This window comes from Haliotis rufescens, unplaced genomic scaffold (genome assembly GCF_023055435.1).
Source record: "Haliotis rufescens isolate VD_foot unplaced genomic scaffold, xgHalRufe1.0.p SCAF_19, whole genome shotgun sequence".
Taxonomy (NCBI): Eukaryota; Metazoa; Mollusca; class Gastropoda; order Lepetellida; family Haliotidae; genus Haliotis; species Haliotis rufescens.
The window spans coordinates 5,060,563-5,077,437 of NW_025963879.1; the positions used below are offsets into that span (position 1 = coordinate 5,060,563).

Here is a 16,875-nt window from a genome sequence, read left to right on the forward strand (position 1 = left end):
ATATGTATCTGTATGTAGACGGTGTCATGTCCGCTATATGTGTCTGTATGTTGATGGTAGCATGTCCGCTATATGTATCTGTATGTAGACGGTGTCATGTCCGCTATATGTGTCTGTTTGTTGATGGTAGCATGTCCGCTATATGTATCTGTATGTAGACGGTGTCATGTCCGCTATATGTGTCTGTTTGTTGATGGTGGCATGTCCGCTATATGTATCTGTATGTAGACGGTGGCATGTCCGCTATATGTATCTGTATGTAGACGGTGGCATGTCCGCTATATGTGTCTGTATGTAGACGGTGTCATGTCCGCTATATGTATCTGTATGTAGATGCGGGGTTCTGAACTCATGTAGTGACTGTCTACTACTAGTGAGGATGAGGAAGTTGAACCTACCACAGAATCCGCAATACTGACGACAGTTGGTGTGTGCCCAGGACCCGAAAGACTGACACGTGTCGGCCGCGTACATCTTGCAGTTGTCCAGCTTGTCTTTACACTCCTCAGTGACGGTGAACTGGGCTGTGGGCAGAGGGACGAGGGGCGTATGCATGGGCAGGCAAAACAGTCATGTACAACGATGAAGCTTAGGAAATCACTCCATTGGGACCACTATTTTTTAAACAACGGATTAACATTTTAATTGTAATATTCAATGATTGCCTTTTACGCGTACATGCTTACATTATAACGATCAGATAAAATAAGCACAAGAATTAAACACTTCAGCTGTGTATAAGTGTGCTGTTCTAAAGACGTACGTGTACATATCTGGCAGTATCTAGCACAGTTCTCCGTGGCCCATGGCTTGTAATCGACGCACGCACTCTTCTCATACTCGTGGCAGTTGGTTAGCTTGTCCTGACAGGTGTCTGGAGGATGTGTTACCCCTGGCAACACAGATAGCGCCAGTTGGACACCCCGTGCGTCATTTACACGAATATAGTAGGGGGAAGAAAGTATCCATTGTACACTTCAGAAATATCTGGATACATGCCTTTGTCAACTTGGACGATATTGATCTTTCTTAATGCGTATATTTAACATGCAATCTAGGGTAATAGAAGATTGGATTTTGTTATGCTCGACACAAGCCCGTGGACACAGGGCCTCTTTCCTTCCCTTGTGAGTAAGGAATTAGTTGACAAACATTTCTTCATTTCTGTTTTTAATAAACTTAACAGAATACAAATTGGAATCACATGTAGTAGAATGTGTAAGTAACTTGCATACATAATTGACCATAAACCATCCGAATGTCATACTGGGATGCGAACCACGATCCTTCTTACTGAAGTCGGATGCCTTATGGCCAAACTGAGAACCTGACGTGGTAAGGATGTCACGTGTGGGATGACCCCAAGCCCTGCTCCACATAGATAAAGCCCAACAGCTTTAAGATATGCTGTTTCTTGCTGTAGTGTCTATTGCATAAGATATACATTGTGGCAGATAACATAACACGTAAATCTAATGGCTTTGTTTGTTTTCTTTCTAACGTCCTTAATGCAGAAGAATGCATTTGAGCGGGAAATTCTAACAGTATTGTTACCCACCCTGTCCTCCAGTGTGCCCGGGAACCATCCGATTAACTGAAAGAAAGATGCACTTTAAATCACACAGCTGATCAGTTAATGGTTGTTAACTCATTGTAGGTTATATGCTTCCATGGGATGCCAATGTATTACAATAAGGAAAAAAACGTGTGTTCGTTCGTCTTCTCCACGTCGGAGCCACAAATGAGCGTTTGCTACAGATGTATACTAAGTTATTATCACTTCTTCTTGGCGAAGTTGAATGTCCTAAAGAATACGTTTTTCCATAAAGAGAATAATGTGTACATGCTGAATTATCACAAGACAATGATTCATGCTTACTGTTACATGCAGCATTAAGAATCTGCGGTATGGAATTTTGCAGCTGGTCGTAATCACTGATGGTGAAGGTGTTGGACGTATGTGGGTTGTCAGCAATGTTGTTCAATTCATTCAAATCGAGCCCTGAGCCAACTCCGACACCAATTAGTCCGATGTTGCTAGATCGGGCCTTGTCAGCTTCAGTGGTGGTGGCCGTAGGGTTAGAAGAATGACCGTTGGTTACAACTATGCCGATTCTAGGAACATCCGTCCTAGCTCCAGAAGTCTGTGAGAAGGCTTGTTCCCTCATGTACTTGAGGGCATCAGCAGTGTTTGTTCCACCGCCCATATAGCGCAGAGAGTCCACGGCTTTTAAAAGGTCGTTCCTGTCAGTGTACATGCTGAGGGGGAAGCCAGCAGAGGGGTAACTGCTGTACTGTATCAGGCCAACCTGCACCTTGTCCTTGCCGACGGGTAGTCTGATCAGGAAGTTCTTCAGGAAGTTCTCCAGCTGTTGATGTTGGGCAATGCCAACGTTGGAGGAGGAATCAATCATAAAAACCAGATCCGCCTTCTGCAGACAGCCTGTTGGTTGGACACGAAGAAGCTATACGTTGGTTTACGCAAGGCAGATGCTTTGTATTTTTTGTGAACATAATAGCTAAGATATTTCTTTTCATATAACTTCGTGATTTGTCAAACATTACTTGAAAATAGCCATACGCACCGTTAGGCTGAGGGAGCATGGTGTTGGAACCTGGAACCTCTGAAACATGAACACAAACAACCGGTCTTTATTACGTTTCCAAGTATTTATTCACTCATCAATCCAAAAATATATTTTAAATTATATTCCATGTTTATTAAAATTCAAGGGAGCCAAGTGTAAGACGAATTGACAAAAGGTTTAGCGTGTATTCTCTACCGTTTTCGATCCTAGTCGCCAGTGGATTGACAAGGGTGTCAAGTGACTGGTAGGTGTCCGCATGGAGCACGTATCTAGAGGCTGGGCTTGTTGCGATATTTTGAACCTCATTGGTTTCAATACCACTTCCAACAGCAACGTTGTAGATGGCTACACCGTGATCCCGGGCTGCCTGGGCCTCCTACAATGTCAATCACAGGATAATCAGGGCCATAATGAAAACAGCTAACCAGACGGGTGAAGGATCCTGGTGTTATACATTTGGGTCCGTAAGATTAGTAACTACACTGACATGGCCCATCTGACTGAAAATATGGCTGTACCTGCAGGGTGAAGGCTTTGTTACTGGAGACGCCATTGCCGATGTGTACTATGACATGTGGCACATGATCACGTGAACCATGTTGGCTGGTGAAGGCATCTCCATAGGCGAATCTGAAAGCATTTCCCAGATCTGCAGCACCACTCTGATACTGGATGTTCCCTATGGCGTTGACCAGCTGCGCGCTTGTCTGGTAGTTGTTAAAGTAGAACTGGTTTCTGGCGCCATTACCATAGGTGACCACGCCCACCTGTATACGTTGCGGGCCTATCTCCCAGTGACGGACCAGGTTCTGTACGTATTGGATCATATACCGGAAGTTGTCTGCCCCCACACTGTCCGAGGAATCAAGGACAAACTCCACATCGACAGGAGTATTCCACACTGAGGAAGCCAGAAATGCAGTTTACACAGTAGACAATGAGCATTTAGTATAAGTATTAGTTTACTATGTTCCACCTACATAAGAAATACACAAGAACATAATGTGGAAAAGTAAACTATGGGAGCTGAGTCACAGGCCGTATGCACGGGTATTTTGGACAGAAATTATCCTTTCACTGTGTAAATATTTGTGTTTTTCAACGCATTGCTTTAATATTTCTTTAGGGGCGGACATGTGCTAATTTCTCGTTTTGGTCATTCATAGCTACTGTATGTCAGTGAGTGATATTACACATGAGACATACAATCCATAGCAGTCATACAGGTTCAACCATCTGTTGAGTTGAGTGTCATGATTTGAGGCTTCAAGTCCACGTATACGACAGGGACTCGCATTATGTGGGCACTAGCATATATACCTTCATTTACATTGAGAATACTACAAATCTCATAATTATGTTAAATACGTGTATGCCTGACACAGCTTTCGCCTTGCAGATGCACGAGTACTTACCATAGTTATTGTTGATGCCGCTGTTGTAGTACGCCTGTCGCTCGACTGAAATATGCAGATAAAACAATGTATAGTGTACGTCTTCATATATTTCTATTGCAACACGTCTCCCAAACAGTTTACAGATGTACCTGATAGTGTCCCGAAGACGTTGTTGTAAAGGTGACGAATCTTCTTCAACATTTAATGAAGAATCCTTGTTACCGTATGTCAGTAGATAGAGGTGAAGACATGTGTTCAGAGCTGTACTGTGTACTCGGTGAGCGACAATAAATACAACAATGTTACAACACAACAACAAACTATAGTCTAATCTTTCCTTTAAATACAAGATACCATTCTCACAAGCATCAAGTCTACTACGGCATCGTCATATAAAGGAATCTTCACAGTCAATTAATTGCAATGTCAGTACCATGTGAGCAGTAGCAAAAAATAATAATTCTTAAAGTGTCTCACCTCGGGAACGTTTCTTTCTGATTGTTGTAGCTTGTATAGCGGACAGCACCGCTAGGATGAAGCACAGCCGATTCCACATGGCTGTTTAACGCAGCTACATCACCGAGGAACAGTTGTCAAAGACTTATATACACACGGTCATGTGATGTGTCTGTCCAATCCTTAGGTAAGCTCATATCATAACATGTGACATAACCTGACCTGCACTACCAAAAACCTGTTGTATTCCACGCCCCCACAACCTACTAAAATGTCTAAAACTTTTGTTTTGGCCGACTTAATTATCTATCGGCCACTTGTGATAAGATATATATGCGTGTGTGTGTGTGTGTGTGTGTGTGTGTGTGTGTGTGTGTGTGTGTGTGTGTGTGTGTGTGTGTGTGTGTGTTTTCAAACATATATGTTAGGTCACAGCGGCGATTTCCGAGACAGTGTACACATATTTATATGGTCATAAACCTAATTATCCTCACCAACACTTTCATTTCATTGTTACGAAGCGAATTACCTTCGTTATCACATATTCACATAAATAAGAGCCTGATGTCAAGTGAAACCTTTTCCAAAAATGCTCTGTCTGCAATCAACGACCTACTAGAGGCACCATATGAACCTTACTTGGGTCTCATTGCATGTGTACGTGCTCTTTCTTTCCAGGTAATTATGTCCGACTGTATGAGCTTGACTCGACTCTCACTGTAGAGTCACTCACATGTCGTTCCAGACAATCGTGTCTGACTATACAAAGTTTAGGTCACTCTCACTGTAGGTGTACATTAAATGTCATTCCAGACAATTGTGTCTGACTATACAAAGTTTACGTCACTCTCAGTGTAGGTGTACATTAAATGTCATTCCAGACGATTGTGTCTGACAATACAAAGTTTTCGTCACTCTCAGTGTAGGTGTACATTAAATGTCATTCCGGACAATCGTGTCTGACAATACAAAGTTTTCGTCACTCTCAGTGTAGGTGTACATTAAATGTCATTCCAGACGATTGTGTCTGACAATACAAAGTTTACGTCACTCTCAGTGTAGGTGTACATTAAATGTCATTCCAGACAATCGTGTCTGAAAATACAAAGTTTACGTCACTCTCAGTGTAGGTGTACATTAAATGTCATTCCAGACAATCGTGTCTGACAATACAAAGTTTACGTCACTCTCAGTGTAGGTGTACATTAAATGTCATTCCGGACAATCGTGTCTGACAATACAAAGTTTACGTCACTCTCAGTGTAGGTGTACATTATATGTCATTCCGGACAATCGTGTCTGACTATACAAAGTTTTCGTCACTCTCAGTGTAGGTGTACATTAAATGTCATTCCGGACAATCGTGTCTGACAATACAAAGTTTTCGTCACTCTCACTGTAGGTGTACATTAAATGTCATTCCAGACAATCGTGTCTGACAATACAAAGTTTACGTCACTGTCAGTGTAGGTGTACATTAAATGTCCTTCCGGACAATCGTGTCTGACAATACAAAGTTTTCGTCACTCTCAGTGTAGGTGAACATTAAATGTCATTCCGGACAAACGTGTCTGACAATACAAAGTTTACGTCACTCTCATTACAGGTGTACGTCAACATCATTTCTTTCTTGGAAATCGTAACTGATTTTATGAGCATTACTTGACTGTCGTTGAAATGCACTGGCCTTTTATTGCAGGTGTACATGAACACTTCTTTCTATGAAATCATCTCTGACCATATGAAATGCACTGGTCTTTTATTGCAGGTGTACATGAATACTTCTTTCTATGAAATCATCTCTGACAGTATGAAATGCACTGGTCTTTTATTGCAGGTGTACATGAATACTTCTTTCTATGAAATCATCTCTGACAGTATGAAATGCACTGGTCTTTTATTGCAGGTGTACATGAATACTTCTTTCTGTGAAATCATCTCTGACAGTATGAAATGCACGGGTCTTTTATTGCAGGTGTACATGAACACTTCTTTCTATGAAATCATCTCTGACCATATGAAATGCACTGGCCTTTTATTGCAGGTGTACATGAATACTTCTTTCTATGAAATCATCTCTGACCATATGAAATGCACGGGTCTTTTATAGCAGGTGTACATGAATACTTCTTTCTATGAAATCATCTCTGACAGTATGAAATGCACTGGCCTTTTATTGCAGGTGTACATGAACACTTCTTTCTATGAAATCATCTCTGACAGTATGAAATGCACTGCTCTTTTATTGCAGTACTTGATTCTCATTGAAGGTACAGATCAACCTTTCTTTCTGAACAATCGTGTCTGACTATGTGAGCATTACTTAATTCACATAGCAGGTACAGATCAACCTTTCTTTCAAGACAATCGTGTCTGACTATGTGGTCAGTACTTGATTCTCATTGAAGGTACAGATCAACCTTTCTTTCTGAACAATCGTGTCTGACTATGTGGGCAGTACTTGATTCTCATTGAAGGTACAGATCAACCTTTCTTTCAAGACAACCGTGTCTGACTATGTGGGCAGTACTAGATATTCATTGCAGGTACACATCAACCTTTCTTTCTGAACAATCGTGTCTGACTATGTGAGCATTACTTGATTCTCATAGCAGGTACAGATCAACCTTTCTTTCTGAACAATCGTGTCTGACTATGTGGGCAGTACTTGATTCACATAGCAGGTACAGATCAACCTTTCTTTCTGAACAATCGTGTCTGACTATGTTGGCAGTACTTGATTCACATAGCAGGTACAGATCAACCTTTCTTTGAAGACAATCGTGTCTGACTATGTGGGCAGTACTTGATTCTCATTGAAGGTACATATCAACCTTTCATTCTGAACAATCGTGTCTGACTATGTGGGCAGTACTTGATTCTCATAGCAGGTACAGATCAACCTTTCTTTCAAGACAAGCGTATCTGACTTTGTTATCATTACTTGATTCACATAGCAGGTACAGATCAACCTTTCTTTGAAGACAATCGTGTCTGACTATGTGGGCAGTACTAGATTCTCATAGCAGGTACAGATCAACCTTTCTTTCAAGACAATCGTGTCTGACTATGTGAGCATTACTTGATTAACATATCAGGTACAGATCAACCTTTCTTTCAAGACAAGCGTGTCTGACTATGTGAGCATTACTTGATTAACATAGCAGGTACAGATCAACCTTTCTTTCAAGACAATCGTGTCTGACTATGTGGGCAGTACTTGATTCTCATAGCAGGTACAGATCAACCTTTCTTTCTGAACAATCGTATCTGACTATGTGAGCATTACTTGATTAACATAGCAGGTACAGGTCAACCTTTCTTTCAAGACAATCGTGTCTGACTATGTGGGCAGTACTTGATTCTCATTGAAGGTACAGATCAACCTTTCTTTCTGAACAATCGTGTCTGACTATGTGGGCAGTACTTGATTCTTATTGAAGGTACAGATCAACCTTTCTTTCTGAACAATCGTGTCTGACTATGTGGGCAGTACTTGATTCTTATTGAAGGTACAGATCAACCTTTCTTTCAAGACAATCGTGTCTGACTATGTGAGCATTACTTGATTCTCATAGCAGGTGCAGATCAACCTTTCTTTCAAGACAATCGTGTCTGACTATGTGGGCAGTACTAGATTCTAATTGAAAGTACAATCAACCTTTCTTTCAAGACAATCGTGTCTGACTATGTGGGCAGTACTTGATTCTCATTGAAGGTACAGATCAAACCTTCTTTCTGAACAATCGTGTCTGACTATGTGGGCAGTACTTGATTCTCATTGAAGGTACAGATCAACCTTTCTTTCAAGACAATCGTGTCTGACTATGTGGGCAGTACTAGATTCTCATTGCAGGTACAGATCAACCATTCTTTCAAGACAATCGTGTCTGACTATGTGAGCATTACTTGATTCACATAGCAGGTACAGATCAACCTTTCTTTCAAGACAATCGTGTCTGACTATGTGGGCAGTACTTGATTCTCATAGCAGGTACAGATCAACCTTTCACTAAGATAATCGTGTCTGACTATGTGAGCCTTAGTTGATTCACATTGCAGGTACAGATAAACTTTTCTTTCAAGACAATCGTGTCTGACTATGTGGGCAGTACTTGATTCTCATTGAAGGTACAGATCAACCCTTCTTTCTGAACAATCGTGTCTGACTATGTGGGCAGTACTTGATTCACATAGCAGGTAAAGATCAACCTTTCTTTCAAGACAATCGTGTCTGACTATGTGGGCAGTACTTGATTCTCATAGCAGGTACAGATCAACCTTTCTTTCTGAACAATCGTGTCTGACTATGTGGGCAGTACTTGATTCTTATTGAAGGAACAGATCAACCTTTCTTTCAAGACAATCGTGTCTGACTATTTGGGCAGTACTTGATTCTCATTGAAGGTACAGATCAACCATTCTTTCAAGACAATCGTGTCTGACTAAGTGAGCATTACTTGATTCACATAGCAGGTACAGATCAACTTTTCTTTCAAGACAATCGTGTCTGACTATGTTGGCAGTACTTGATTCTCATAGCAGGTACAGATCAACCTTTCTTTCAAGACATTTGTGTCTGACTATGTGGGCAGTACTAGTTTCTCATAGCAGGTACAGATCAACCATTCTTTCAAGACAATCGTGTCTGACTAAGTGAGCATTACTTGATTCACATAGCAGGTACAGATCAACTTTTCTTTCAAGACAATCGTGTCTGACTATGTGGGCAGTACTTGATTATTATTGAAGGTACAGATCAACCTTTCTTTCTGAACAATCGTGTCTGACTATGTGTGCAGTACTTGATTCTCATAGCAGGTACAAATCAACCTTTCTTTCAAGACAATCGTGTCTGACTAAGTGAGCATCACTTGATTCACATAGCAGGTACAGATCAACTTTTCTTTCAAGACAATCGTGTCTGACTATGTGGGCAGTACTTGATTCTTATTGAAGGTACAGATCAACCTTTCTTTCTGAACAATCGTGTCTGACTATGTGAGCATTACTTAATTCACATAGCAGGTACAGATCAACCTTTCTTTCAAGGCAATCGTGTCTGACTATGTGAGCATTACTTGATTCTCATAGCAGGTACAGATCAACCTTTCTTTAAAGGCAATCGTGTCTGACTATGTGAGCATTACTTGATTCTCATAGCAGGTACAGATCAACCTTTCTTTCAAGGCAATCGTGTCTGACTATGTGGGCAGTACTAGATTCTAATTGAAAGTACAATCAACCTTTCTTTCAAGACAATCGTGTCTGACTATGTGGGCAGTACTTGATTCTCATTGAAGGTACAGATCAAACCTTCTTTCTGAACAATCGTATCTGACTATGTGGGCAGTACTTGATTCTCATTGAACGTACAGATCAACCTTTCTTTCTGAACAATCGTGTCTGACTATGTGGGCAGTACTTGATTCTCATAGCGGGTACAGATCAATCATTCTTTCAAGACAATCGTGTCTGACTATGTGAGCATTACTTGATTCACATAGCAGGTACAGATCAACTTTTCTTTCAAGACAATCGTGTCTGACTATGTGGGCAGTACTTGATTCTCATAGCAGGTACAGATCAACCTTTCTTTCAAGACAATCGTATCTGACTATGTGGGCAGTACTTGATACTCATTGAAGGTACATATCAACCTATCTTTCTGAACAATCGTGTCTGACTATGTGGGCAGTACTTGATTCTCATAGCAGGTACAGATCAACCTTTCTTTCAAGACAATCGTGTCTGACTATGTGAGCATTACTTGATTAACATATCAGGTACAGATCAACCTTTCTTTCAAGACAAGCGTGTCTGACTATGTGAGCATTACTTGATTAACATAGCAGGTACAGATCAACCTTTCTTTCAAGACAATCGTGTCTGACTATGTGTGCAGTACTTGATTCTCATAGCAGGTACAGATCAACCTTTCTTTCAAGACAATCGTATCTGACTATGTGAGCATTACTTAATTCACATAGCAGGTACAGATCAACCTTTCTTTCAAGACAATCGTGTCTGACTATGTGGGCAGTACTTTATTCTCATAGCAGGTACAGATCAACCTTTCTTTCTGAACAATCGTGTCTGACTATGTGAGCAGTACTTGATTCTTATTGAAGGTACAGATCAACCTTTCTTTCTGAACAATCTTGTCTGACTATGTGGGCAGTACTTGATTCTCATAGCAGGTACAGATCAACCTTTCTTTCAAGACAATCGTGTCTGACTATGTGAGCATTACTTGATTCTCATTGCAGGTACAGATCAACTTTTCTTTCAACACAATCGTATCTGACTATGTGGGCAGTACTAGATTCTAATTGAAAGTACAATCAACCTTTCTTTCAAGACAATCGTGTCTGACTATGTGGGCAGTACTTGATTCTCATTGAAGGTACAGATCAACCCTTCTTTCCGAACAATCGTGTCTGACTATGTGGGCAGTACTTGATTCTCATTGAAGGTACAGATCAACCTTTCTTTCAAGACAAGCGTGTCTGACTATGTGAGCATTACTTGATTAACATAGCAGGTACAGATCAACCTTTCTTTCAAGACAATCGTGTCTGACTATGTGGGCAGTACTTGATTCTCATAGCAGGTACAGATCAACCTTTCTTTCAAGACAATCGTATCTGACTATGTGAGCATTACTTAATTCACATAGCAGGTACAGATCAACCTTTCTTTCAAGACAATCGTGTCTGACTATGTGGGCAGTACTTTATTCTCATAGCAGGTACAGATCAACCTTTCTTTCTGAACAATCGTGTCTGACTATGTGGGCAGTACTTGATTCTTATTGAAGGTACAGATCAACCTTTCTTTCTGAACAATCTTGTCTGACTATGTGGGCAGTACTTGATTCTCATAGCAGGTACAGATCAACCTTTCTTTCAAGACAATCGTGTCTGACTATGTGAGCATTACTTGATTCTCATTGCAGGTACAGATCAACTTTTCTTTCAAGACAATCGTATCTGACTATGTGGGCAGTACTAGATTCTAATTGAAAGTACAATCAACCTTTCTTTCAAGACAATCGTGTCTGACTATGTGGGCAGTACTAGATTCTAATTGAAAGTACAATCAACCTTTCTTTCAAGACAATCGTGTCTGACTATGTGGGCAGTACTTGATTCTCATTGAAGGTACAGATCAACCCTTCTTTCCGAACAATCGTGTCTGACTATGTGGGCAGTACTAGATTCTCATAGCAGGTACAGATCAACCATTCTTTTAAGACAATCGTGTCTGACTATGTGAGCATTACTTGATTCACATAGCAGGTACAGATCAACCTTTCTTTCTGAACAATCGTGTCTGACTATGTGAGCATTACTTAATTCACATAGCAGGTACAAATCAACCTTTCTTTCAAGACAATCGTGTCTGACTATGTGGGCAGTTCTAGATTCTCATAGCAGGTACAGATCAACCTTTCTTTCAAGACAATCGTGTCTGACTATGTGGGCAGTACTTAATTCTCATTGAAGGTACAGATCAACCTTTCTCTTAAGACAATCGTGTCTGACTATGTGAGCATTACTTGATTCTCATAGCAGGTACAGACCAACCTTTCTTTCAATACAATCGTATCTGACTATGTGGGCAGTACTAGATTCTAATTGAAAGTACAATCAACCTTTCTTTCAAGACAATCGTGTCTGACTATGTGGGCAGAAGTTGATTCTCATTGAAGGTACAGATCAACCCTTCTTTCTGAACAATCGTATCTGACTATGTGGGCAGTACTTGATTCTCATTGAAGGTACAGATCAACCTTTCTTTCAAGACAATCGTGTCTGACTATGTGGGCAGTACTAGATTCTCATAGCAGGTACAGATCAATCATTCTTTCAAGACAATCGTGTCTGACTATGTGAGCATTACTTGATTCACATAGCAGGTACAGATGAACTTTTCTTTCAAGACAATCGTGTCTGACTATGTGGGCAGTACTTGATTCTCATTGAAGGTACAGATCAACCCTTCTTTCTGAACAATCGTGTCTGACTATGTGTGCATTACTTGATTCACATAGCAGGTAAAGATCAACCTTTCTTTCAAGACAATCGTGTCTGACTATGTGGGCAGTACTTGATTCTCATAGCAGGTACAGATCAACCTTTCTTTCTGAACAATCGTATCTGACTATGTGAGCATTACTAGATTCTCATAGGAGGTACAGATCAACCTTTCTTTCAAGACAATCGTGTCTGACTATGTGGGCAGTACTTGATTCTCATAGCAGGTACAGATCAACCTTTCTTTCAAGATAATCGTGTCTGACTATGTGGGCAGTACTTGATATTTATTGAAGGTACAGATCAACCTTTCTTTCTGAACAATCGTGTATGACTATGTGTGCAGTACTTGATTCACATAGCAGGTACAGATCAACTTTTCTTTCAAGACAATCGTGTCTGACTATGTGGGCAGTACTTGATTCTCATAGCAGGTACAGATCAACCTTTCTTTCTGAACAATCGTGTCTGACTATGTGGGCAGTACTAGATTTTCATAGCAGGTACAGATCAACCATTATTTCAAGACAATCGTGTCTAACTAAGTGAGCATTACTTGATTCAAATAGCAGGTACAGATCAACTTTTCTTTCAAGACAATCGTGTCTGACTATGTGGGCAGTACTAGATTCTCATAGCAGGTACAGATCAACCTTTCTTTCAAGACAATCGTGTCTGACTATGTGAGCATTACTTGATTAACATATCAGGTACAGATCAACCTTTCTTTCAAGACAATCGTGTCTGACTATGTGAGCATTACTTGATTAACATAGCAGGTACAGATCAACCTTTCTTCCAAGACAATCGTGTCTGACTATGTGGGCAGTACTTGATTCTCATAGCAGGTACAGATCAACCTTTCTTTCAAGACAATCGTATCTGACTATGTGAGCATTACTTAATTCACATAGCAGGTACAGATCAACCTTTCTTTCAAGACAATCGTGTCTGACTATGTGGGCAGTACTTTATTCTCATAGCAGGTACAGATCAACCTTTCTTTCTGAACAATCGTGTCTGACTATGTGGGCAGTACTTGATTCTTATTGAAGGTACAGATCAACCTTTCTTTCTGAACAATCTTGTCTGACTATGTGGGCAGTACTTGATTCTCATAGCAGGTACAGATCAACCTTTCTTTCAAGACAATCGTGTCTGACTATGTGAGCATTACTTGATTCTCATTGCAGGTACAGATCATCCTTTCTTTCAAGACAATCGTGTCTGACTATGTGTGCAGTACTAGATTCTAATTGAAAGTACAATCAACCTTTCTTTCAAGACAATCGTGTCTGACTATGTGGGCAGTACTTGATTCTCATTGAAGGTACAGATCAACCCTTCTTTCCGAACAATCGTGTCTGACTATGTGGGCAGTACTTGATTCTCATTGAAGGTACAGATCAACCTTTCTTTCAAGACAATCGTGTCTGACTATGTGGGCAGTACTAGATTCTCATAGCAGGTACAGATCAACCATTCTTTTAAGACAATCGTGTCTGACTATGTGAGCATTACTTGATTCACATAGCAGGTACAGATCAACCTTTCTTTCTGAACAATCGTGTCCGACTATGTGAGCATTACTTAATTCACATAGCAGGTACAAATCAACCTTTCTTTCAAGACAATCGTGTCTGACTATGTGGGCAGTTCTTGATTCTCAAAGCAGGTACAGATCAACCTTTCTTTCAAGACAATCGTGTCTGACTATGTGGGCAGTACTTGATTCTCATTGAAGGTACAGATCAACCCTTCTTTCCGAACAATCGTGTCTGACTATGTGGGCAGTACTTGATTCTCATTGAAGGTACAGATCAACCTTTCTTTCAAGACAATCGTGTCTGACTATGTGGGCAGTACTAGATTCTCATAGCAGTTACAGATCAACCATTCTTTTAAGACAATCGTGTCTGACTATGTGAGCATTACTTGATTCACATAGCAGGTACAGATCAACCTTTCTTTCTGAACAATCGTGTCCGACTATGTGAGCATTACTTAATTCACATAGCAGGTACAAATCAACCTTTCTTTCAAGACAATCGTGTCTGACTATGTGGGCAGTTCTTGATTCTCAAAGCAGGTACAGATCAACCTTTCTTTCAAGACAATCGTGTCTGACTATGTGGGCAGTACTTGATTCTAATTGAAGGTACAGATCAACCTTTCTTTTAAGACAATCGTGTCTGACAATGTGAGCATTACTTGATTCTCATAGCAGGTACAGATCAACCTTTCTTTCAATACAATCGTGTCTGACTATGTGGGCAGTACTAGATTCTAATTGAAAGTACAATCAACCTTTCTTTCAAGACAATCGTGTCTGACTATGTGTGCAGTACTTGATTCTCATAGCAGGTACAGATCAACCCTTCTTTCTGAACAATCGTATCTGACTATGTGGGCAGTACTTGATTCTCATTGAAGGTACAGATCAACCTTTCTTTCAAGACAATCGTGTCTGACTATGTGGGCAGTACTAGATTCTCATAGCAGATACATATCAATCATTCTTTCAAGACAATCGTGTCTGACTATGTGAGCATTACTTGATTCACATAGCAGGTACAGATGAACTTTTCTTTCAAGACAATCGTGTCTGACTATGTGGGCAGTACTTGATTCTCATAGCAGGTACAGATCAACCTTTCTTTCTGAACAATCGTGTCTGACTATGTGGGCAGTACTTGATTCTTATTGAAGGTACAGATCAACCTTTCTTTCTGAACAATCGTGTCTGACTATGTGTGCAGTACTTGATTCTCATAGCAGGTACAGATCAACCTTTCTTTCTGAACAATCGTATCTGACTATGTGAGCATTACTAGATTCTCATAGGAGGTACAGATCAACCTTTCTTTCAAGACAATCGTATCTGACTATGTGGGCATTACTTGATTCTCATAGCAGGTACAGATCAACCTTTCTTTCAAGATAATCGTGTCTGACTATGTGGGCAGTACTTGATATTTATTGAAGGTACAGATCAACCTTTCTTTCTGAACAATCGTGTATGACTATGTGTGCAGTACTTGATTCACATAGCAGGTACAGATCAACCTTTCTTTCAAGACAATCGTGTCTGACTATGTGGGCAGTACTTGATTCTCATAGCAGGTGCAGATCAACCTTTCTTTCTGAACAATCGTGTCTGACTATGTGAGCATTACTTGATTCATATAGCAGGTACAGGTCAACCTTTCTTTCAAGACAATCGTGTCTGACTATGTGGGCAGTACTAGATTTTCATAGCAGGTACAGATCAACCATTCTTTCAAGACAATCGTGTCTGACTAAGTGAGCATTACTTGATTCAAATAGCAGGTACAGATCAACTTTTCTTTCAAGACAATCGTGTCTGACTATGTGGGCATCACTTGATTCTCATAGCAGGTACAGATCAACCTTTCTTTCAAGACAATCGTGTCTGACTATGTGGGCAGTACTTGATTCTTATTGAAGGTACAGATCAACCCTTCTTTCTGAACAATCGTGTCTGACTATGTGTGCAGTACTTGATTCTCATAGCAGGTGCAGATCAACCTTTCTTTCTGAACAATCGTGTCTGACTATGTGAGCATTACTTAATTCACATTGCAGGTACAGATCAACCTTTCTTTCAAGACAATCGTGTCTGACTATGTGGGCAGTACTTGATTCTCATAGCAGGTACAGATCAACCTTTCTTTCTGAACAATCGTGTCTGACTATGTGAGCATTACTTTATTCATATAGCAGGTACAAATCAACCATTCTTTCAAGACAATCGTGTCTGACTATGTGGGCAGTACTTGATTCTCATAGCAGGTACAGATCAACCTTTCTTTCAAGACAATCGTGTCTGACTATGTGGGCAGTACTTGATTCTCATAGCAGGTACAGATCAACCTTTCTTTTAAGACAATCGTGTCTGACTATGTGAGCATTACTTGATTCTCATAGCAGGTACAGATCAACCTTTCTTTCAAGACAATCGTGTCTGACTATGTGGGTAGTACTAGATTCTAATTGAAAGTACAATAAACTTTTCTTTCAAGACAATCGTGTCTGACTATGTGGGCAGTACTTGATTCTCATTGAAGGTACAGATCAACCCTTCTTTCTGAACAATCGTGTCTGACTATGTGGGCAGTACTTGATTCTCATAGCAGGTACAGATCAACCTTTCTTTCTGAACAATCGTGTCTGACTATGTGGGCAGTACTTGATTCTCATAGCAGGTACAGATCAACCTTTCTTTCAAGACAATCGTGTCTGACTATGTGGGCATTACTTGATTCTAATTGAAGGTACAGATCAACCTTTCTTTCTGAACAATCGTGTCTGACTATGTGGGCAGTACTTGATTCTTATTGAAGGTACAGATCAACCTTTCTTTCTGAACAATCT

General features: G+C 40.3%; 1 protein-coding gene across 2 annotated transcripts in view; it reads right to left on the bottom strand.

Annotated features, from left to right (window-relative positions):
• Window positions 1-4,572, bottom strand: part of LOC124148430 — a 59,129-nt gene extending 54,557 nt beyond the window's left edge. For both annotated transcript variants that reach the window (XM_046519518.2, XM_046519517.2), the window contains exons 1-9: window positions 4,463-4,572; window positions 4,004-4,048; window positions 3,107-3,489; window positions 2,784-2,964; window positions 2,586-2,624; window positions 1,880-2,443; window positions 1,559-1,594; window positions 764-892; window positions 399-524 (exon numbers count right to left, since the gene is read on the bottom strand). In XM_046519518.2, the coding sequence (XP_046375474.2) occupies window positions 399-524; window positions 764-892; window positions 1,559-1,594; window positions 1,880-2,443; window positions 2,586-2,624; window positions 2,784-2,964; window positions 3,107-3,489; window positions 4,004-4,048; window positions 4,463-4,541 (1,582 nt within the window). In that variant the 5' untranslated portion in view covers window positions 4,542-4,572. The remainder of the gene's footprint in view (window positions 1-398; window positions 525-763; window positions 893-1,558; window positions 1,595-1,879; window positions 2,444-2,585; window positions 2,625-2,783; window positions 2,965-3,106; window positions 3,490-4,003; window positions 4,049-4,462) is intronic.
• Window positions 4,573-16,875: the final 12,303 nt, after the last annotated feature.